This window comes from Peromyscus maniculatus, chromosome 18 (genome assembly GCF_049852395.1).
Source record: "Peromyscus maniculatus bairdii isolate BWxNUB_F1_BW_parent chromosome 18, HU_Pman_BW_mat_3.1, whole genome shotgun sequence".
NCBI lineage: Eukaryota > Metazoa > Chordata > Mammalia > Rodentia > Cricetidae > Peromyscus > Peromyscus maniculatus.
The window spans coordinates 41,959,990-41,983,525 of NC_134869.1; the positions used below are offsets into that span (position 1 = coordinate 41,959,990).

General features: G+C 53.1%; 1 protein-coding gene across 1 annotated transcript; it reads left to right on the forward strand.

The window, feature by feature from the left end:
- The first annotated feature begins 1,290 nt into the window (after positions 1 to 1,290).
- On the forward strand, positions 1,291 to 23,036 carry Erbb3 (erb-b2 receptor tyrosine kinase 3). The gene is made up of 27 exons (XM_006987329.4): positions 1,291 to 1,552; positions 4,785 to 4,936; positions 6,242 to 6,428; positions 7,093 to 7,218; positions 7,792 to 7,857; positions 8,022 to 8,140; positions 8,248 to 8,389; positions 9,904 to 10,017; positions 10,102 to 10,222; positions 11,833 to 11,906; positions 12,078 to 12,168; positions 12,579 to 12,784; positions 12,978 to 13,110; positions 13,685 to 13,775; positions 13,973 to 14,127; positions 14,714 to 14,767; positions 16,466 to 16,601; positions 17,337 to 17,456; positions 17,584 to 17,682; positions 17,880 to 18,065; positions 18,380 to 18,535; positions 18,739 to 18,814; positions 18,995 to 19,141; positions 19,235 to 19,521; positions 19,657 to 19,728; positions 19,917 to 20,217; positions 20,395 to 23,036. Exons 1-27 carry the CDS (start codon positions 1,471 to 1,473, stop codon positions 20,919 to 20,921), a joined length of 4,020 nt encoding a protein of 1,339 aa, XP_006987391.1. The 5' UTR covers positions 1,291 to 1,470; the 3' UTR covers positions 20,922 to 23,036.
- The last annotated feature ends 500 nt before the right edge of the window (positions 23,037 to 23,536 follow it).

Sequence of the window (23,536 nt, forward strand, 5' to 3'; positions counted from 1 at the left end):
CGGGAGAGCTGGACACGGTGGTGCACATCTGTATTTGGAAGGTGGAAGCAGAAGGATCATTCCGAGTCTCAGATCGACACCGGTCTCAGCCAGCCTCTTAATATATTCGAGGCCAGCCTGAGCTATGTGAGACCCTGTCTCTAAAACCAAACCAAACCAGACCAAACCAAAGCAATAAATAAATAAACAACAGAAAAGAAAGGAGTTTAGCTAAGTAGTCTACCCCGAGGGAAAGTTCTCCAGGCAAAATCTGGAATGCCGACTAATTAAGAGATGTGAATTGCCACGGGTTGGCACCAGGGGGCGCCGGCCGGACCCGTCCGGGACCTAGCAACCCGGGGTCCGCCGCACCTCCTCCGCGCGTGCCGGGGGGTCCCGGGAGCCGTGCGGCTCGTGGGCGCCGTCCGCAGGGACCTCTCCGCGCCCCTCCCTCTTCACCGTCCCCTCCGGGTCCGCGGAAGCGAGGCGGGAACCGCGGCCGCCCGGACGGCGCGGTGCCCCGGAGACAGCTGTTCTCCGCGGCGGCCGTGGGGGGCAGCAGCGGGGACGGCGACAGGTGCGGGAGCCCCTCCCCGGGCAGACGGGGAAGGCGGGCTCCGGGCAGGGAAGGTCTGTTCCCAGGCTGGAAACCACCCCCGCCCCCCTGGGCAAATCCCCCCGAGAGGCCGGGCCGGCGCCGGGTCTGCGGGAGGAAGCGGCGGCCGGAGACAGCGCGATTTCACGCGGTCTCCGGGGCTCGGGTTCCAGGGCCGGAGACATGAGTTATGTTATGGGGGGCGCTTTACGTCCCGGGGAAACCGAAGTGGCCTGAACGGCCTCGGCTCAAAAAACAACCTCCCACTCAAAAAAAAATAGAAATATTCACACTCGCAAAGGAGAAAAAAACAAAATCCCTCAAGTGATCCAACCGGCTCGGGGAGTTGAGACATTTGGTTAGTGGGCGAGGCCGGCTTCCAGGGGGCTGGGCTTGGGCGCGCTCCCCACCCGCGCTCACTACCTTTCCCCCGGCCTGGGGACATTTGGATTCTTGATCTATCCTCTTAGCCATCTCCGGGGGAAATTGCTGGAGAGAGAGAGACCCCCCCCCCCCTCCTTGACCCTCTCGGCCAAGCAAGCCGCGGGCTGGCGGGGCGGGCGAGCTCCGGGCGGGTGTCCCAGGCTCACAACCACCGCGACTCCAGCCTCGCACGGGAGGGGGCGCGGCCGTGACTCACACCCCCTTCCCCCTCATTCCCTCCCTCGGTCCCTCCCTCCCTCCCTCCCTCCCAGACAGACACCCTCCCCTGCCGTCCCGCTCCGGACTCCGACTCCCGGCTCCAGTTGCAGAGTGCAACCTCCGCGGCCGCCGCCGCCGCCCCACCGATTCGCGCGCTGCTCAGGTGGCTGTCGCTTCGATGTCCTCCTAATCCAGGCCCCCCCCCCACCCCGGGCCAGACTCGGCTGGGACTCCCTTCACCCTCCGCTGGAGTCATGAGGGCGATTGGGACGCTGCAGGTGCTGGGCTTCCTTCTCAGCCTGGCCCGGGGTTCCGAGATGGGCAGCTCCCAGGCAGGTAAGCGGCGCGGGGCGCCCCGGCAGGCAGGCTGGAAGCGGAGCGCGCGACCGGAGCGCGTGTAGACCCTCCCTGGGCCAGGGGTTCGGGTTCTGACGCGCTGAACTGGGCGGGGGTGTGTGTGTGTGTGCGACCCCGAGTTTACAGGAGCCGCCCGAAAGGGGACCCCGTGGCTCGGTTCTCGGAGTGGGCTGGGCAGGGACTGCATTCCTGGATGCCTACCCTTCTCCCCAGGGCGTCGCTGACCCTCTGATGGGTCTTTTTTTTTTCTGATCAGGTTGATGTGAACAGTCGTTTTGAGAGCCTTGCAGAGAGGGCGCGCAGGGACCTTTCTGTAAACCTGAGGGGCCTCGGCTCGAAGGGTCTCCGTTTGCTCTCGGGTTCCCTGGCCCCCACCCCACCCCAGGTTTCAGCAAACCCCCCAGTTTCGTTGTTTTGCCGACAGGGCGGAGCTAGGCGAGGGTTGGAAGTTGTTGTTTTCTGATGTTGGAAAAACAAGAATGGCACCTCCTCTTCCGTGAGCGGGGCTGTCCAGAGAAGGTTGAGATTAACCTGAGGGCCAAGTCCAGGTGACATCAGAGAGGCCTCACGGAGGCTGCCCGCCTGCCTTCCCACAAGATAAGCTGGTCCCCAAGTTAACCAACTTCTCTTTACCAATACCCAGGTCGATTCAGTTAACATGCCGAGCATCTGCTGTATACTACACTATTCCCGGGACATATACCCTGAGCTGGAGGTGTCGGGGGAAGGACAATTAGACCCGTTTCTCTCTCCCGTCTGAGGTCACCTCTCCCTCCTTCTGGACATTCTATTCCGTGAACTCGCTCCTAGACCCGACTTCGGCCCTTCCCCCATTCAATTTTTTTTGTCTAACTTCAGACAGAGCCCAGACTGTGCTTCTCCATGCCTCCTATTCCGCGCCCTCTGAGCCCATTCCTGTGGGCGTCCCTGGGACCGTGGACACCTGAAGAGTTCTGGAGTTGGTGTAATTAGAGTCCCGTTGATCTCGCTCCTTCCCCCCGCCCCCAGGTCTCAGCTTAGGGTACAGCCAGGGCCCCTTCCCCAGAGTGGGAGTGGGAGAAACCACCTGTGCTTATCCCCACAGTTGCTGGGCCTAAATTTAGCCCCTGGGATCTTGAGATGTGAACACTCCCAGCTGGTGGAGGGGGTGGTCTGGAGACTGGAGTGGGAGGGGCCGGGGAGTGCCCGGATCACTCTTCCATCTGACTGTGCCCCCCCCCGCACCCCCCTTAGCCAGGAACCCGGGAGTCCGGGGTTCCCACTACCCTCCCTAAGAGGCAGAGAGCAGGCGTGGTCGGGTCTGTCTCTCCCCTTTATCTCTATCCTGCAGCCTCTGGGCATCCGGCCCTGTCTCAAGCCTTGTATAGCCCCTTTGTCCACTTTGTGTGTGGCTGGGGCAAAGTGGAGGGGAGGCTCCTGAGGGGCTGGATATGTGCTTGCTCTGTCCAACCCTAGTCCGTGCTCTCTACATGAGAAGGGCTCTGAACCGCTCCTCTTTGGGTTCAGGTCCCGCGCACAGACAGCAGCTCCCCCTGCTGCCTTGCCCCGGTCCCCCGAGTTGCCTGGTTCCTCCTGTGGTTGTTTATACTCCTGTCCTGCCCCGGCCCTTTGCCCCTGTTTGTGAAATGTGGACTTTACCCTCAGGGAGGCAGGTAACTGAGACCTGCGGGGCCTTGCAAAGCGTTAAGACACAAAGTGTACACGGTACTGTGAGCAGGTGGGATGGACCGGCCACTTGTAACACTTCCCAGGGCGGAGCCCAGGGGGAAACCAATGGATGTTTCTGAGGCCGGGGAACCAACCGTGTACATGTCTGTGTGCCATGGCGCGCGCGCCGCGGTGTGACCGTGCTCATATGCACATCGCTTCCCTGTACGGAGATCCTAGCTCCTCCTCCCTTATCTGGGGAAGAAGGGTTGGCACCTTAACGTGGAAGAGGGGTGTCCTGCCGGGAAGGGGACATGGGTGGGGCTGTTTCAGAAATGACTAACCTTCCTAGTCTTCCACTTCAGCCCAAGGACCCTGGGGTTCCGGGGTGCCCCTGGGAGCTCCTAGCCTGTTTATGCCTCCTTGCGGGGATTGACCCACTCCTTCCATCCTGGAGATAGGGAAGAGGGTCTGGAGAAGGGGTCAGACTAGAGGGGTGTCGGGGGGAAGCTGGGGCCTCTGACCTCCCCCATGCTGCGCTCCTGCCCCGCCTCCGGGAAGGGTGGTTAGAACAGGTGGTTCGTTGGTTCGTACCCCTCACACCCACCTTCTCCATGTGCTCTTCCGCTGTGTCGGAGGGAAGAGACTGAGAACTCCAAGGGCCGAGACTTCCTATGGCCCGTTGCCGCCCCCCCCCCCCTTTTACAAAGGAAAAGTGGAGGCCCAAGACTGAAGTGTGCTGGCCCCTCTTCTGGGTCCTCCCCTGGAGTGCCTGCTGCTGGCGAGCATTGCCCACAGTTAGAGGTCTTTTTAATGAATCCCGCTGACAGTGAGTTTGGGAAGAAGGCTTTGTAGTGGAGAGTCTGTCTGTTCTGCTTCTCTCCGGGGCTGCCCAGGGATGCTGGGGGGAGCTGGAGCATGTTGGCTTAGGGGAAGGGAAACCAGAGTTCAGGAAGGGGGAGGCCGCCAGCTCCTTATCCAGCTTTGGAGACAAAGCTCCCATTGACCCCCATCCTATACCAGGGCTTCTCCCTCCAGTGAGGTCACTTGTCGGAGCCCAAAGCTCCGGGGTAAGAGGGGGGTGCCGCTAAGGATGGGGTGTCTGGGATGGGGTGGGGCAGCCCCCTCCTCCTGGATAGAATCGCCTCATTGTGGGCTGCACTGTGGCCCCAGGCTCTGCCCCCATCCCACCCTCCGTAGACACAATAGGGGACTGTGTGCTAGCCCCAAAGAGATGTTTATTCCAGGGCCTGGAGAGAGGCAGGGTGGGGGCAGAGAAGTGAGTGCCTTAGTGGAGGAGGAGTGGGTAATCAAAGTTTGATCCCTGCCTCACGTGTCCTTTCTAGGGAGAGGAAAAGTCCCCTCATGTCTTCTGTATTAACCCCTCGCTGCCCAAATTAGCACAGTGGGGACTCTGGTGAGGAGAGCAAGAGAAGTGAGGAGGCCCCAGCCTCGGAGGCCTCTAGTGGGCAGGGTTAGAGGCAACTGAATGTAACTGAGGGCAACTGAGGGGCTTTTCACCGAGGGGATGTTTAGCTTACCTACCCTACCTCCATTTTTACAGTGTGTCCTGGGACTCTGAATGGGCTGAGTGTGACTGGCGATGCTGAGAATCAGTACCAGACCCTGTACAAGCTGTATGAGAGGTGCGAGGTGGTGATGGGCAACCTTGAGATTGTGCTCACGGGACACAACGCCGACCTTTCCTTCCTGAAGGTGAGCATGCACAGCCCATCCCTCAGCCTCTCTATTCCTCTTACCTCTCCCTCTCTCAGGACCCACCCTCTGCTGCATTCAGCAATCCTAAGGCTCAAACCTGCGTACTTAGGAGGACAGTGACTATGATGGGTGGGATGGATGTTCTGGTCCTATAACCAGGGATATGTAGACGCTGGCCACAAGAAAGGGACAGAACAGGTGGTGTTCGGGTAAGCAGAACTGTATAGTAAGCTGTTGTTAGTTTGTCTTTGGCTCTTTAGGGGGATGCCCACCACCCAGCGCCCAAATAAATCCACACACAGAGGCTCACGCTTAATTAGGAATGCCCAGCCTTAGCTTGGCTTAGTTTCTGGCCAGCTTCCCTTAACTTAAATTATCCCATCTACCTTTTGTCTCTGGGCTTTTCCCGTTCTCTTACTTCTGTAAATCTTACTCTTACTCTGTGGCTTGCTGTGTAGCTGGGTGGCTGGCCCTTGATGTCTTCCTCTTTCCTCTCTTGTTTCTAGATCTCTCTTCCCAGATTTCTCCCTTTACATATTCTCTCTGCCAGCCAGCCCACCTATCCTTTCTCCTGTCTCGATGTTGGCCGTTCAGCTCTTTATTAGACCATCAGGTATTTTAGACAGGCACAGTAACACAGCTTCACAGAGCTAAACAAACGCAACATAAACAAAAGGAACACATCTGAAAATAGTATTCTACAACAGTAAGCCACCCAAGGACCCAGAGGCACCTGGAGAGATGAGGGAGGGACTAACCAGAGCCATCCTGTTATGAGTGACTCTGAGAAGAAGTATAGGTAGGAAATGAGGTCCGTAGTCATTTCTGTGGCTGTTTGTTCACAAAGGTGGCACAGTAGTGTGACATCATATTCCCTACAAATTAGGAACTAGAGAGAATCCAGAGCTGGGCTTATAGCTCAGTGGCAGGGTGCTGTCAGAACATGCATGAGATCTTGGGGTCAGTCCTTAGGGAGGTTGGGTACAGTGACATGCACCTGAGGAAACTCATCTACTGAGGAAGCTGGGGTGGAACAATGCTTGATGGAGCCCAGGAGTTCAAGACCAATGAGTTCAGGACTGGGGTTAGAGGGCCACTGTGAGGCCAGCCTGGTCTCCAAAGCGAGTTCCAGGAAAGGCACAAAGCTACACCGAGAAACCCTGTCTCAAAAAAACCAAAAAACAAAACAAAACAAAAAAAGGGCCACTGTGGCTCTGTGGTAGAGCACTTGCCTCAGTGTCTTCAAGGAGAAAGGAGCCTCACCTCGTTGTCCGTTCACTGACGTGACCTGTTCTATCACAGTGGATCCGAGAGGTGACGGGCTACGTCCTCGTGGCCATGAACGAATTCTCCACGCTACCTTTGCCGAACCTCCGCGTGGTACGGGGAACCCAGGTCTACGACGGGAAGTTTGCCCTCTTTGTCATGTTGAATTATAACACCAACTCCAGCCACGCTCTGCGCCAGCTCCACCTCACCCAGCTGACTGGTTAGTGTCCGAGGAGGATCCCTTCTGGTCTTGCCCTCCGAGCCTCCCTGCTGACAGGCAGGCCCTGGAGGATGACCCAGGATGGCTCACTCTAAGCTCATTTTAGCTGCCCACTACCTTGGTGGTCTCCAAGTCCGCCGTCCTTTAAGCAGTAGAGGGCCCCAGGAGGGGGCTGGGGGCGTCTGTGGGGCGGGACCGGGAACTGGACCTGTTGCCCATTCCTCCAACTTTGAAGTACCAGCGTCGCTTGATACCCCTCTTTCCCTGGGGTCTTCCCTTTACCCCGACCAGCTGGAAGAGAGCAGGGGGTTACACACCACCTGGGAACCCTCTGCTCTCCCTGTCCCAGCTGCTTGGAAAACACTCAGGTGAGCCTAGGGGACTGACTCAGGATGTCCTGTCCTCCTTTCTCTGCCCCTCCCCCACCGGCTAAACCAGATCTAGACAGGTGTCTGGAGAGGCAGGAGTTTCTGACTCCTCCTCTCCTGGGGCCAGCTTTTCCTGAAGCCTGAGTCTGACTGGACCACCTGTGGGTCAGGACCATGACCCCCCCCACACACACACTCCCCATCCCCGGGGTCTGAGTGTCCTTCGGATGGGTAGGAAAGTACAGAAGAGGAGCTGTGCTGTGATCGTCAGCCCGTGGCTTTTCTTCCCACTGCAGAGATTCTGTCAGGGGGTGTTTACATTGAGAAGAACGACAGACTTTGCCATATGGACACAATTGACTGGAAGGACATCGTGAGGGTCCAGGGGGCTGACATCGTGGTGAAGAACAATGGTAGAAACTGTAAGTGGTGGTGGTGATCACGCTGGTTCCCGTTGCCCCAGCAAACCAGAATGACTCCTTTCCCATCCCTCCTAGATCCTTTATCTGAACCCACCTTCCCCAGACAGTTACCCTAGGCCCTTGACCCAAGAGCCTGCCTGCCAGGAAGGACCAGGTCAGTCTCTTGGAATCCAAACCCGTGTATCCGGAAAAGAGGCCAAAGCTGTCTGGATGCTGAGCAGGGAGACAGATCTGGACTAACCCCGACTGCTCTTGCCAATAGGACATCTCCCTGCTGCCCTGACCTAGTCTATGCTCCTGTACCCAGGCACAGATGTTTGTCTGGGAGGAACCGAGTTCCCGGGATGGCACCTGCCCAGGCCCTCCCCTTCAGCTGCCCGGTGGGTGGTGTGGGGGAGGTGGATCCGCCCCTTGTTGACAGGTTCGCTGGAGCCCAGCCCTGCTCTCCAAGGGCAGGGAGGGACAGTGCCCAGGGCCCTTGCTTCCTGGGATTGAGGTGCTTGTGTGCTGACATCATACTCTGTTGATTCAAGCCAGCCCTTCTCAGCCCTGATGGCCCTGCTTCCCTTCTAGGTCCACCCTGTCATGAGGCCTGCAAGGGGCGATGCTGGGGACCTGGACCAGATGACTGCCAGACATGTGGGTTTGAGTTTTCCTTCTACAGCTCACACCCTCTCGTACCCCTCCCCGTGAAACCCTGCGTGTGTCAAACCTAACAGTCAAAATGAGCGGCGGCGGCGGCGGCGGCGGCGGCGGCGGCGGCGGCCTCTGAATTGAGCCTTCCTGTCATACTCTTTTCCTAGTGACCAAGACCATCTGCGCGCCTCAGTGTAACGGCCATTGCTTTGGGCCCAACCCCAACCAGTGCTGCCATGATGAGTGCGCAGGAGGCTGCTCCGGACCCCAGGACACAGACTGCTTTGTACGCAGTGGTGCCGTCCGCCTGTGCTCTGAAATGGGGGTACAGGCTTTGGGGAGGAGTGGGGGTACTTAGGAGACACGAATTTCAGGAACCGTTTTCATTCCCAGGCCTGCCGACACTTCAATGACAGCGGAGCTTGCGTGCCCCGGTGTCCGCAGCCTCTTGTGTACAACAAGCTGACGTTCCAGCTGGAACCCAACCCCCACACCAAGTATCAGTATGGAGGGGTCTGTGTTGCCAGCTGTCCCCGTAAGTGTGTGAGGGGAAGGGACAGTGATCGGGGACCCAAGATTCTCCACAAAAGTTTGGGATGCGGAAAGGGATCAAGTTAGATGTTAACTAACTTGATGTGATCATGTGACCTCACCGAGTGAGTGACAGTCTATGTCAGTGCCCCCGACTGCTTTCTCCAGGCTGGCTGGGGCCACTTGGAACCACTAAGAACAAAGGGGGCTGTGAACGCAGCTTAGCTGACAAAGTGCTTGCCTAGTGTGCACAAAGCCCTGGGTTTGAAAGCTCCAATACCACATAAACTGGTAATCCCAGTACTCAGAGACACAGACAGGAGCATCAGGAGCTCATGGCCATCCTCAGCTACATGAGGAGTTTAATGCCAGGGCTAGAAACATGGCTCGGCAGCTGAGAACAACTGCTGCCCTTCCAAAGGGCTCAGTTCTTAATACCCATATCAGACAGCCCATAGTACCCTACAATTCTAGTTTAGGGGATCTGACATCCTCTCCTGGACTCCTTGGGTGCCAGGCACAAATGTGGTACACATACACACATACAGGCACTTATATATACACCTAAAATAAATGGGAGGCTGGAGAGATGGCTCAGTGGTTCTTCCTAAAGACCTGAGTTTGATTCCCAGCACCACACAGGGGTATCTGATGCCTCTGACCTTCAAGGGCACCTGTACACACACAGACAGATGCACATACATGTAATTAAACATAACAAAAATAAATCTTAAAAATATATAATTAGCCGGGCGGTGGTGGCGCACGCCTTTGATCCCAGCACTCAGGAGGCAGAGGCAGGCGGATCACTGAGTTCGAGGTCAGCCTGGGCTACAGAGTGAGTTCCAGGAAAGGTGCCAAAGCTACATAGAGAAACCCTGTCTCAAAAAAACCAAAATATGTGTGTGTGTGTATACACATGTATATATATAAATCTTTTTCTTTTTCTTTTTTTTAAAGATTTATTTATTATGTATACAGAAGAGGGCACCAGATCTCATTACAGATGGTTGTGAGCCACCATGTGGGTGCTGGGAATTGAACTCAGGACCTCTGGAAGAGCAGTCGGTGCTCTTAACCACTGAGCCATCTCTCCAGCCCAATCTTTTTCTAAAAAAGGGTTTGAAGCCATCTTTTTTTTTTTTAAGATTTATTATGTACTTTATGTATGTGGGTGTTTTGTCTGTATGCATATTTCCACAGCAGAGGAGGGCATTGGATCTCATGAGACTCTGTTAAAGATGGTTGTGAACCACCGTGTGGGTTCTGGGAATTGAACTCAGGACCACTGGAAGAGCAGCCAGTGCTCTTAACCCGATGAACCATCTCTCCAGCACCTTGAGGCCATCTTAAGAACAAGGAGATGGCAAATCTAGAAGACAGACCTGAGGGACCCTAGGCTGGGGCTGGGGCCGGCTAGTGCAGAGGAGGGGGTAGGAGTGAAGAGGAGGAAACAGGCGAAGCGTCTTCGCAGCTGGCAGTGTTATTCATTTCTGATGGTGACCTCCTCTTTCCTAGATAACTTTGTGGTGGATCAGACATCTTGTGTCAGGGCTTGCCCTCCCGACAAGATGGAAGTAGATAAAAATGGACTCAAGATTTGTGAGCCTTGTGGAGGGTTGTGCCCTAAAGGTGAGCAGGACGCGGTGAGAAATTATACCCAGCCTTTTCTGAGGTGACCCAGAACCCAGCACTGAGAATGTTCCGTGTTTGCAGCCTGTGAGGGGACAGGCTCTGGAAGCCGCTTCCAGACTGTGGACTCCAGCAACATTGATGGGTTCGTGAACTGCACCAAGATCCTGGGCAACCTGGACTTCCTTATCACTGGCCTCAACGGGTAAGAGACTGCTTTTCCACCCTGACCGCCAGCCCCATCCACCACACAACTCGTTTCAATGGCTTAAATCCTTCCATGCATCTGACTAGAAATGTAAGCATGAAATCTCAGGAGCTACAAAGGACGTGAGAGAATGCATAACTCCACCTTCTACCTGGAGCTTGCATCCCTCAAGGGCATCCCTAAGCAACAGAGTATAACCCTGAAGAATGATATGGTACAGGGACAGTGTAGACCAGTGTGTAGACCAGCTCAAGTTTTCTAGAAGTTCTTCCTTAAATTTAAACAAAAGGAAGCTGGAGAGACAGCATAGTGGTTAAGATCACATACTGCTCCTCCACAGGTTCAAAGCTGTCGGTAACACCAGCTCCTGGAGGATCTGATGCCCCTAGCCTCAGTGGGTGCAAACACACACACACACACACACACACACACACACACACACACACACACACACACACACACGGCTAAAAATAATGAAAACATTATTATTTTATTTTATGAGTATTTAACCTGCATAGATGTCTCTGCACCAATGCATGCACCTGGTGCTCACAGAGCTCTGAAGAGGGTGTTGAATCCCCTGAAACTAGAGGTGTAGATGGTTGCTAAGGATCAAACCCAGGCCTTCTGCAAGAGCAGCTAGTGTTGTTTGTTTGTTTTTTCGAGACAGGGTCTCTCTGTGTAGCCCTGGCTGTCCTGGAACTCACTCTGTAGACCAGGCTGGCCTCAAACTCACAGAGATCACCTGCCTCTGCCTCTCAAATGCTGAGATTCAAGGTGTACGCCATCATGCCCAGCTACATTTTTGTTTTTGAACATTTTAAAAAAATCATTTCTCTCTTTTCCTCCCTGTACACACAGGTAGACACACCCCATACCTCAGTTTTGTTCTTTGGTTTCCAATGAGATAAGGTCTCCATTTGTAGCCCAGTTTGGCCTTGATCTTGTCAGCCTTGTTCAGCCTCTCAAGAATTAGTGTTGAGGTTTTAGGTGTGTGCTGTCACCTCTGTCCTAGTTTGTATATTTTATGTGTGTGGGTGTTTTGCCTGCACGTATGTCTGTGCACTGTGTGCATGCAGTGCCTGAGGAGACCAGAAGAGGGCATCTGACTCTCTAGAGCTGGAGTTATAGACAGTTGTGAACAGCCCTGGGGCATTTCTTTTCTTTTTTGACGTGAGATGCTCCAGGCACATGCATTTATATTTCCCCCACCACCAGCATCTCTCCAAGGAGTTCTATTTCCTTTAGATGAAGACTCTGATTTAGGAGCCAACAGCGTATTTAAAGCCCTGGGGTTGATCCCAGCACTGGGGGGAAATGACACCTAGAAACCATGTGTTGAAGTATGGTGTGTTTATTACCACTGAGTGCCACACCTCTACTTTGTTGAGAAGTTTGGGTTTTTGTTTGTTTGTTTGTTTTTTGGTTTTTCCAGACAGGGTTTCTCTGTGTAGTTTTGGAACCTGTCCTGGAACTCGCTCTGTAGCCCAGGCTGGCCTCGAACTCACAGAGATCTGCTTGGCTCTGCCTCCCGAGTACTGGGGTTAAAGGCGTGCGCCACTGTGCCCGGCTGTTGAGAAGTTTTTACTGTTCCCCCCACCCCCCAGAGACCCCTGGCACAAGATCCCTGCACTGGACCCAGAGAAGCTCAACGTTTTCAGGACAGTACGGGAGATCACAGGTGAGGAGCAAGAGTGGCTTCCCTGGCTAGAAGGAGCAGATGACCCACTGGCGTGCATTACCGTTACACCACTCAGGAAAAGTCACACTCCAAAGCACAGTGAGGCAGGTGACGGAGAATCTGACGGGGAGGAGAAGACTCTCCCTTATATGCCTCTCTCCCACCCTTCAGGGTACCTAAACATCCAGTCCTGGCCTCCTCACATGCACAACTTCAGTGTTTTTTCCAACCTGACAACCATCGGGGGCAGAAGCCTCTACAAGTGAGTAAGGGTGTGTAAGGAGGTGGTACCGTCTCCAGACACTGAGATGGGCGCTTCTTATGAAATACAGTGCATTTCTCAACCAAGAGGCCCCAGTAGTCGCTAACATGATAGAGTGAAGGCAAAAAGGGACGGGGAAGACCAAATGTGGTATTGTGATCTTAACACTGGGGAGACTGACCCAGGAGGCTCACAGCAAGTTCAAGACCAGTTTGGGCTACCCAGTGAATTCCAGACCTGCCTCAGAAATGCAGTAAGACCTGTCTCAGAAAACAGGCCTGATAAAAGAGGGGGTTCCCTTGCCACGGCTCTAACTTAACCTGGAGCAAAGTTGATGAGTGAAAATAAATCCCCTGTCTGTCTAATTTTCCCTTTGTAGTCCGCCCTCTAATTCTACCTCCTTGTTCCAGCCGGGGCTTCTCCTTGTTGATCATGAAGAACTTGAATGTCACGTCACTGGGCCTCCGGTCCCTGAAGGAGATCAGTGCTGGGCGCGTCTACATAAGTGCCAATCAGCAGCTCTGCTACCACCACTCTCTGAACTGGACCAGACTGCTCCGGGGGCCTCCAGACGACAGGCTTGACATCAAGTATAATCGGCCTCGAAGAGACTGTGGTGAGAGAGAGGACTCAGGGCGAGAACGGGCGGTCTGGGAGGCGGGAGGACCCTGAGAGTGGGGTGGGTTGAGAGATGGAACCAGTGAGAAGTGGGTGTGAGGGCGGAGGCCACACGGAAGAGTTCAGAAGGCTTCCTGGGAGTCCTGGGTCTTTTCCTAACTAAGCGTCTGTTTTGTTTTGTTTTTTTCCAGTGGCAGAGGGTAAAGTGTGTGATCCACTGTGCTCCTCTGGGGGATGCTGGGGCCCAGGCCCTGGTCAGTGCTTGTCTTGTCGAAATTACAGCCGAGAAGGTGTCTGTGTGACTCACTGCAACTTTCTGAAGGGGTACAGTGTGGAGAAGGCCAAGAGGGTGGGAGTAAGGCCCGGGGGGTGGGGGATCAGCTCAGGTGCTGTGTTTTTTTTTCTCTTTCCCTCTTCTTCCTCCCTCTCCCTCCTCCTCCCACCCCCCCTCATTCTCCCTGTAGCCCACTTGCTCTGTAGCCCAGGCTAGCCTTAAATCCTTCTACCTAAATCTTCCAAATGGTGGGATTACAGCTATGAGCCACCATGTCTGGCTTGAGCGAGCAGTTGAGGAAGTGGAGAGACAGACAGACAGACAGACAGGACCCAGAGATCTGCTTCTGCTTCCTGAGCACTGAGATTAAATGTGTGTGCTACCACACCTGGTCCTCTATTGTTTTTAGACACTCTGTCATCTCGGCAGGCCTTGAACTCATGGAAAACTCCCTGCCGTAGCCTCCGAAGTGCTGGGGTTACAGATGTGAGCCGCCACCCCTGGCTCTGTAGACAGCTCTCTGTCCTGTGCCTCGGTGGGCATGAAGTAGAGGGTCCTCATTACAGGATCGGGGCCTGACGGTCAGAACGCGGAAGTGACCCCTCTTTGCGTCACCCCTTGCAGGGACCCTCGTGAGTTCGCTCAGGACGGTGAATGTTTCTCCTGCCACCCCGAGTGCCTACCCATGGAGGGCGCCAGCACATGCGATGGCCCGGTACAGTAGCAGCCCTGGGGTCCGTAAGGGAGACCGGGATGTCTAGGGAATGACCTGGCCAAGTTTCCAGGTCAGCCCAGGGAAGTCAGAGAACCCTGGAATCTGTACATGGAGGATCCTGAAGGGATGGGCCGGTCCTCACGGGGAAGGCTGGAATTAACACTGAGATCTCATTCTCAACCATCCTCTCTGCTCAGGGCTCTGACGCTTGTGCTCAATGTGCCCATTTTCGAGACGGGCCCCACTGTGTGAACAGCTGCCCCCATGGAATCCTAGGTGCCAAGGGTCCAATCTACAAGTACCCAGACGCTCAGAATGAATGTCGGCCCTGCCATGAGAACTGCACCCAGGGGTGAGTGACGGGGTGAGGAAGGAGGGGCTCAGGGAGAGGGGAGAACACAGAATCCGGGTGAGCAGAGAAGCATGAAGAAAAGTTTGGCTACTTGAGACTCACTCCCAGCTATAAAGGACTGGAGGAAAGAAACTCATGACATGAAGGTATACCGTGGTTAGGGGAAGCTGGCGTAACCTCAGCTCAGGAGTTTCAATCAGGAGAGGCTCACTGGTGAGCTGGGGTGGAGGAGGAGGCTGCCGGGAAGGGTGGGAGTGGAGCCCCTGTGCTTGGGGGCCAGATTTGGGCCTCCAGGATGAGGGGCCACAGTAGGCTTGTTCTGAAACAAGCTTTTATATATGAAGGCTTTTGGACTTGAGTCTCTATTGTCTTTTTAATTGCTTTATAATTACGTTTATTGTTGTGTATATGGGGCAGGGTGTGCATGGGTGCTACGTGTACAAAGGTCAAATGACAGCATGGGAAGTTCATTCTCCTCCCCTCTGTGGCTCCCCAGGGATCAGACTCCAGGGCCTGCACTGCTGAGCCACCTTCCTGGCCTGAGCGTCTACTGTCTGCTTACTAAGAGGGTGGTTTTCTTTCCTAGGTGTAAGGGACCAGAACCGCAGGACTGTTTGGGCCAAACAGAGGTATTAATGAGGTAAGATGATCTTGGAGACTGTGGAACCCAGGAGTATTTGGGAGAAAGTTTGGGGAAGACATGCTAGTCATTCTGCACCAGCTCATTCTGCCTTTTAAACAATGTTACGTATGTCTTTGCATGACTTGTTTATCTGGTCTCCTTGGAGGCCAGAAGAGGGCATGGGCTGTCTTGGAACTGGAGTTATGGATGCTTGTGACCCATCATGTAGGTGCTGGGACTTGAATTCAGGTCCTTTACAAGAGTAGCCAATGCTCTTAAACACTGAGCCTTTCTCTAGTGTCTCATTCTGCCCTTCTTTTAAAGTTTTAGGCCGGGCAGTGGTGGTGCACACCTTTAATCCCAGCACTCAGGAGGCAGAGGCAGGTGGATCTTCGTGAGTTCGAGGCCAGCCTGGGCTAGAGAGAGATCCAGGAAAAGCGCGAAGCTACACAGAGAAACCCTGTCTCTAAAGTTTTAAAGTGTGTGTGTGTGTGTGTGTGTGTGTGTGTGTGTGTGTGTGTGTGTCTACAAGCCAGAGGGGGGCACCAGATCTCATTGTAGATGGTTGTGAGCCACCATGTGGTTGCTGGGAATTGAACTCAGGGCCTCTGGAAGAGCAGCCAGTGCTCTTAACCTCTGAGTCATCTCTCCAGCTCCTATTTTTTTTTTTTGGATTTTTTTTTTTTTTTTTTTTTCGAGACAGGGTTTCTCTGTGTAGCTTTGCGCCTTTCCTGGAGCTCACTTGGTAGCCCAGGCTGGCCTCGAACTCACAGCGATCCGCCTGGCTCTGCCTCCCGAGTGCTGGGATTAAAGGCGTGCGCCACCACCGCCCGGCCTCTCCAGCTCCTATTTTTTTAATAATTTTTAAATTTTTTGTTTGTTTGTTTGTTTTTCGAGACATGGTTTCTCTGTGTAGCTTTGCTCCTTTCCTGGAACTCACTCTGTAGCCCAGGCTGGCCTTGAACTCACAAAGATCCACCTGCCTCTCCCTCCCGAGTGCTGGGATTAAAGGTGTGTGTTGCCATCACCGGCCAGCCCACCCCTCTTTTTTAAGCTAAAGACTTATTTTATTTTTAATTACATGTATTTGTGTGGGTATGTGCAATTGAGTGCAAATATACTCAGAAGAGGGCGTCAGATCCCCTGTATCTGGAGTTACAGGTGGTTGTGAGCCACCATATGGGTGTTGGGAACTGAACTCAAGTCCTCTGCAAGATCAGCCAGTGCTTTAACCACTGAGCCATCCCTCCACCCCCTCTGCCCCCTTTAAATATCTGTCACTCATTCTTTGGAGATTTAGTGCTTTTATTTAATGTATTTTGGTCACACCAATCACCATTATCTTCCTCCAGACTCCCCCACGGCCCTTTCTCTGTCCCCTTCCTGACTCCCTGTCCTCCTTTTCATTACTGCTATTAATAATCCGAGTCCACTTGGTGCCAGCCATGCGCATGTGGGTGTGGAGCTGTCTCTAGGGTCATTCTTCCCTTTTATATACACAGCCCACCATCACGGGCTCAGGAATTGTGGCTTCCGGCATCCCCTTCCTAAAATTAACTTACACTAGCTTACAAGAGGGAAGTCTCCTATGTGGTTGGCTCCTTCAGTGCTCATGGATATTAGTAGAGGTGAATGCTAACTCAGATCTGCACCATATAAATGACGTCTGTGAAGCTGCTGTAAACTTAGGGTGCTGGCCTTTTCTATATCCCGTAGCAAAACCCATCTGGCAATGGCTGGGATGGTGGGACTGCCTGTGGCTCTCCTGATTCTGGGAGGCTCCTTTCTCTACTGGCGTGGACGCAGGATTCAGAATAAAAGGGCTATGAGGCGCTACTTGGAACGGGGTGAGGTGAGTATCAGCTTCACTTTGGGGGCACCCTTACAATCTGAGGGTAAGCAGTAGGATGGCTTACCCTCTTCTCTTTCCCTGGAATTTAGTCCCTTTCCTTAAGGGGACAATGTAGAGTGATGGAGACAGCTTAGAATGCTTGCTTAACATGTGCAAGGACCTGGGTTCAATTCCAGAAACATGCATGTACACACGAGTCCACACCAGAAGTGGGAACGTGTATTCTCATCTTGCTTTTGCCATTTGCTCTGCTTCTGAAGAAACCTCAGTTTAAGTAACTTAGATCTAAACAATAGTCATACTTCCGGGCTGATGGGTAAAGTGACCTGTGGAAGAGCTTTGAAAAGCTCCATCAGACATTTTGGTACATGGCAATAACTCCAGCCCTTAGAAGGCTGAGGCGGGGCCAGACCTACACAGCAAGCCCTCCTCTTCGTGAGAGGAGACAGGGACGGAAAGCCAGACCTAGCCTCGTGGGGTAGGTGGAGCATGACCATGGCTCCTCTCCTCATGCGGCTCAGAGGAGAACCAGCCCTCTAGGTCCTTCTCATCAGTCCCGGTGTTCCCGAAGGGCTTGCTGTTCCTTGGCTATGATTCTTCCCAGGACTAAAGACTGTTTCTTCCTGCCCTCTGCTCTGGGCTCTGCCGCCCTCAGAACCCACCTATGGGGAGTAGGTGGGACTGGGATTGTGGGAGTAGGCTTTTCTGAGCACCTCCTTCCTGTCTGCACCTCAGAGCATCGAGCCTCTGGACCCCAGCGAGAAAGCAAACAAAGTCTTGGCCAGAATCTTCAAAGAGACAGAGCTGAGGAAGCTTAAAGTGTTGGGCTCTGGTGTCTTTGGAACTGTGCACAAGGTGAGGAACTCACAGGAAGTCTGCAGAAGTGGCGAAAAGATGGAGGGGAAAATGGGAGAAGAGTTTCGGCAGAAGACTGACAGGAAAAGAATTATTTTGTACTCCATGTCCACCCCAACCTTTCTAGGGGGTTTGGATCCCTGAGGGTGAATCCATCAAGATTCCAGTCTGCATTAAAGTCATCGAGGACAAGAGTGGGCGCCAAAGTTTTCAATCTGTGACTGATGTAAGTGAAAGGCAGTTCCGTCTGCCGCCAGAAGAGAGGCAGTGTTGGGTCCAGGCATGTAGACATATGATCCTGTGTTGGCAGATAGTGTGTTCGGTCCCCGCTAGGCATGTTAGAGGGAATCTGGGTTGGGTGTGCTTTTCGTGGAGTGTATGTGAACACGTTACTCCCTGGCTAATACCTCTTATGTTTTGCAGCATATGCTGGCCATCGGTAGCCTAGACCATGCCCACATCGTACGGCTTCTGGGACTATGCCCGGGGTCGTCTCTGCAGCTTGTCACACAATACTTGCCTCTGGGCTCCCTCCTTGACTATGTGAGACAGCACCGTGGGGCGCTGGGGCCCCAGCTGCTGCTCAACTGGGGAGTACAGATCGCCAAGGTGAGGGGTCTGGGGGAGGCCCACGACAGCACCTGCTGGACCGGGGAAAGCCAGGGCAGAGGCGGGAGATCCCGGGTCGGAGGTTCTGAGGATGGAGGAGGCCAACGACAGCACCTGCTGGACCGGGGAAAGCCAGGGCAGAGGAGGGAGACCCCGGGTCGGAGGTCCTGAGGATGGAGGAGGCCCAGGACAGCACCTGCTGGACCGGGGAAAGCCAGGGCAGAGGCGGGAGATCCCGGGTCGGAGGTGCTGAGGACAGTCTTCAGGGTTTGGGCAGCTCCTGTGGCTCAGTGACTGGCCCCCTCCCCGTCTAGGGTATGTATTACCTGGAGGAACACAGTATGGTGCACAGGGACCTCGCTCTCCGGAATGTGCTGCTCAAGTCACCTAGTCAGGTCCAGGTGGCAGATTTTGGTGTGGCTGACCTGTTGCCACCGGAAGACAAGCAGTTACTATACAGTGAGGCCAAGGTAAGGTGACAGACGGACGGGGGGTGCGGTGGTCAGGCGGGGTGAGCATGCATACAGTAACCAGGGGCTCTCTCTGAGATGAGTAGGCGAGTCAGGGTCAATTCGGGGAGTAGAAATCAAAGGACGACAGAAAACCTGGGGTTTTAAGACAATAAGAGAATTTGTGAAGATTAACTGGTAGCACCTTTAATTTTAATCTTCAGACTCCAATTAAGTGGATGGCCCTTGAGTGTATCCACTTTGGGAAATACACACACCAGAGTGATGTCTGGAGTTACGGTGAGCACACCCTGCTGCCCCCCCCCCATCACCAGCCCAAGTCCCCCACTGTCCTTCGTGTCTCCTCATCTTAGCAACTATCCGCCTAGCTAACTAAAGCAAAGGCTACCTTCCCTTTACTACTTTTAAATGGACTGTGTCTGTTTCTCATACTCACTAGTTAATTTCTTTCTCTGTCAGGGGTTACGGTGTGGGAGTTGATGACTTTCGGGGCAGAGCCCTATGCGGGGCTGAGACTCGCTGAAATCCCAGACCTGCTGGAGAAGGGCGAGCGGTTAGCGCAGCCCCAGATCTGCACCATTGACGTCTACATGGTCATGGTCAAGTGTGAGTTGTCTGCTGACCCCTGGTCTGACTCCCCCGCTTTCTCCTCCACGGCTCTATCCCCTTCTGACTCCGCCCTCTACGTCTCATCCCCAGGTTGGATGATTGATGAGAATATTCGCCCGACCTTTAAAGAACTAGCCAATGAGTTCACCAGGATGGCCCGTGACCCACCACGATATCTGGTCATAAAGAGAGAGAGCGGGCCTGGAGTGCCTCCTGGGGCAGAGCCCTCCGCGCTGACGAACAAAGAGCTGGAGGAAGTCGAGCTGGAGCCTGAACTGGACCTAGACCTAGACCTGGAGGCAGAGGACGACAGCCTGGCGACCACACTGGGTTCTGCCCTCAGCTTACCAGCGGGGACGCTTCCCCGGCCACGTGGGGTAGGATACCTTCTAACTGCAGGAGCTTCTGCTCCACGAACCCTCCTGAGCCCACTCAGAATCACCATTCATCAGCCTCCACGATAACTGATTTCTTCCTCCATTTTAACCCTTTCCTTTCCTTTCTCATCCTAGAGCCAGAGTCTTTTAAGTCCCTCATCTGGATACATGCCCATGAACCAGAGTAATCTCGGGGAGGCTTGTCTGGTAAGGTCTGCTGCCAGAGCTGGGGTGGCAGAGAGTCTTACGGGCTTGGAGGTGTTGATAGAAATGTGGAGGGAGACGCTTCAAGGCTTGAAGGTTAATCTACGTCCTGCGATAGAGAAGGCCCTGAACAACCACGCCTCCTTCTAAACCTGTTTAACTCTCCTTGCCCCTGTTACTTCCCTCCCCAGGATACTGCCGTTTTGGGGGGCAGTGAACAGTGCCCCCGTCCCATCTCTCTGCACCCAATCCCACGGGGCCGCCTGGCATCAGAGTCCTCAGAGGGCCACGTGACGGGCTCTGAGGCTGAACTCCAAGAAAAAGGATCGGTGTGCAGAAGCCGCAGCCGCAGCCGCAGCCCTCGGCCACGTGGAGACAGTGCCTACCACTCGCAGCGACACAGCCTGCTCACCCCTGTCACCCCGCTGTCCCCGCCAGGGGTAGGGGAAGAGGATGTCAATGGTTATGTCATGCCAGACACGCACCTCAGAGGTACCTGGCTCTTCCTCCGGCCTCTTCCTTAAAGCTTCTAATCTTTTTTCTCCAAGCTCCCCTTGACTCTTCCATCTTCTCTGATATCTCCTAGTCATTTATTTCCTAACTCACCCCCATTCCTTCTGGTTATTTCTCCGAAGTGCCATACATACTTACGATTTTTCTCAACCACAGGTACACCCTCCTCCCGGGAAGGTACCCTTTCTTCAGTAGGTCTCAGTTCCGTGCTGGGTACTGAAGAAGAAGATGAAGAGGAGGAGTATGAATACATGAACCGGAAGAGGAGGAGCAGCCCACCTCGGCCTCCGAGGCCTGGTTCCCTTGAGGAGCTGGGTTATGAGTACATGGATGTGGGCTCAGACCTCAGTGCCTCTCTGGGCAGTACTCAGAGTTGCCCACTCCATCCTATGGCCATCCTGCCCTCTGCGGGCACAACTCCAGATGAGGACTACGAGTACATGAACCGTAGGCGGGGCGTGGGGGGGGCCGGGGGGGATTATGCAGCCATGGAGGCCTGCCCAGCAGCTGAACAAGGGTATGAAGAGATGCGAGCTTTCCAGGGGCCTGGCCATCACGCCCCCCACGTTCGCTATGCCCGCCTCAAAACGCTGCGTAGTTTAGAAGCCACCGATTCTGCCTTCGACAACCCGGATTACTGGCATAGCAGACTTTTCCCCAAAGCCGACGCCCAGAGAACTTAACCTCTGCTCCTGAGACTCTCCGGGAGCATCTGATGGCAGCTGGTGCCTCTTGAGGGTACCCCTTCCTCGCCCCCCTCCTCCTCAGGGTCCCACTCCCATTTCTCCAGTCCTGGACAGTGCCCTCTAGTCTTTGGAGACTCGCAAACACATCCTTACACAATTCCGTGCTGTAGAGCCAGTCAGCTGTGCACTTTCTTCTCGGCCCCGGCCCCAGGGAAGAGAAGGTTTTCCTGTTTGTCTGCTTTCCCAAGCCCATTCCTCAGCTTCCTCAGGGAGACCCCCTGGAGATATGAAGGTCTGCTCTCTCTAAGCCCCTTTCTCTGGGGCTCTTACTTGTTAGACTTTGCTTTTGTTTCTCATCAGACTCTCCTAAGGAAGAGGAGATGAAACAGAGCTGAGAGAGGAAAGTGAAATTTTGGCTCATGAGACTCTTAATCCTATGCAAAGGTAGAGACGCTTAACAAAGGTAGGAGTAGATACCAATAACCATGAATCGAACGTTTACCATGAGCGAGGCATCGTCCAGCTGAACTCTGCCTGCGTGATCTCAGTTACAATCTACAATTTTTGTGAGGTAGAGCTGATCCCATTTTACCAATACAGGAGTGAGTCCTCTTGAGAGTTCCAAAATAGCCAATAGGTCCCTGAATCTCTGCATAGTACTGAATCCTAGTTTTTGTTGTTTGGTTTTAGTTTTGGTTTTTCGAGACAGGGTTTCTCTGTGTTGTCCTGGCTGTCCTGGAGCTCAATCTGTAGACCAGGCTGGCCTCGAGTTCAGAGATCAGCCTGCCTCTGCTTCCTGAGTCCTGGGGTTAAAGGCGTGTGCCACCATCGCCCAGCCTAAAATTCTTTTTTAAAAAATATTTTAGTTGGTGTACAAAACTGAATGCTATAGTCTAGTGCCTTTTTACCTCTTACCTAAGAACTTTCCATCATGGCTGTAAATCTTGAAGTTTGAAGTACCACAGCAAAAGTAATCCTAATTTGTCTGTTTTTATAACTTCACGGAATTGCTATTATAAGATCTTACCATATGATTTTTTTCCCTCATATGAAGTCAAGAACTTTTACCTTTTCTCAAGTGAAAACCACTTCTCCTTGGCATGTCTGAGCTGCCAGCATATTACTACTCTTGCATTCTGGGCCAATCTGTAGGTAAAATAAGGGTATTTGAATACGAGTACTATGATATCACTGTCAGTCAGTCTAATAACAAGTGGGTTATTAAGTGACTAATGGGCTATTAACTAATAACTAAGGTTATTTGGTATGGATGCACTAGGCAAAGAGATGATTCATCTACCAAGTGGGACAGGAAAGGATGGTTGTAATGGTGTGCAATTTAAATTTTAGGTACTATTTATTTCAGGAACTTGTCATGTAACATTTTCAGATTGTAGTTGATCACAGGTTACTAAAACTGTGGGCAGAAAAACCTCAGATAATGGGGGACTGAGCCTTGAAGAAATTAAGCAGCAGGTCCAGGATTCAAAATCTTGTAATTCCAGTGCTTGTACTTTTACTATAAGGCGTCAAGGAGTACCATGTCAAGCTCTGGTAAGGGGCGTGTGTGCGTGTGTGTGTGTGTGTGTGTGTGTGTGTGTGTGTGTGTGTGTGAGAGAGAGAGAGAGAGAGAGAGAGAGAGAGAGAGAGAGAGAGAGAGAAACAGGGTCTCACTCTGTAGACTGGCCTGGAATTATGTAGCCCAGGATGACCTTGAACTGCAATCCTGCCTCAGCCTCCCAAAGGCTGTAAGAGTGAACTACCAGACTCCTTGTTTATGCACTGAATGGAGCAAATGCCAATGGCCACGTTTCCCTCCGGCACCCTGGCTTCTCATCTCAGGAAGGACAAACAACTGGACGTGTTTGTGTAAGCCATAGCCCACATATGTTGATGATATACACTCCTCACAAGCCAATTCACAAAGGTTCCGAGACTCGTATTTTAAGAGCTATTCTGAACCAGTAATAAGAAATTTCTGGTGGGATAGAAAGAGGATCCATCTTCAGACCTCAGCCTTCCTAGATGGGAACTGGGGAAAAATGTCTTCTTGTACCATTAAAGTTTTTCGTTTTGTTTTTATACGTGTCTGAATAAAAATGCCAAAGTTTGTTCGTTTGTTTGTTTTATTCTTGTCAACCGAAAAGTGCATGAGACTCCCTTTTCTTTGCTTCTTAGCAATGGGTAGCTTTCTCTGCTCCTGACATTCTTACTATGTCTTATCTAAAGTCCCCGAACCTTTATTTAAATTGTATTTTTAATTATGTGTATGTGAAGGAGTGGGGGTTGGCGATGGTGAATGCAGTGCCCACGGAAGTCAAGAATGCTGGAGTTACAGGTGGTTGTAAACTGCTTGGCATGGGTGCTGGGAACTCCCTCCCTCCCTCCCTCCTTTTTATTAACCGGTTTTACTGGGAATCGCTACAAAGTAGCAAGTGTAAACTAAAGCGCCAAAAAGCACACAGCGCCGTGAGTGTGTGTGTGTGTGTGTGTGTGTGTGTTCCTACACAGGTGGAATACACAAAGCTGGAAATGATTCAGAACTCATTCTCTGGAGAGTGATCAAATACCTCCCGAACACTTTCCTGGGATGCAAACGCACAAACAACTGC

Bases quoted from the DNA above. Each gene is read 5' to 3' on its own strand.
- Erbb3 (XM_006987329.4), top strand. From the start codon at position 1,471: ATGAGGGCGATTGGGACGCTGCAGGTGCTGGGCTTCCTTCTCAGCCTG. The intron at 7,858-8,021 runs GTGGGTTTGAGT...CTCTTTTCCTAG, and splicing joins ACCAGATGACTGCCAGACAT to TGACCAAGACCATCTGCGCG. The intron at 8,141-8,247 runs GTACGCAGTGGT...TTTCATTCCCAG, and splicing joins CCCAGGACACAGACTGCTTT to GCCTGCCGACACTTCAATGA.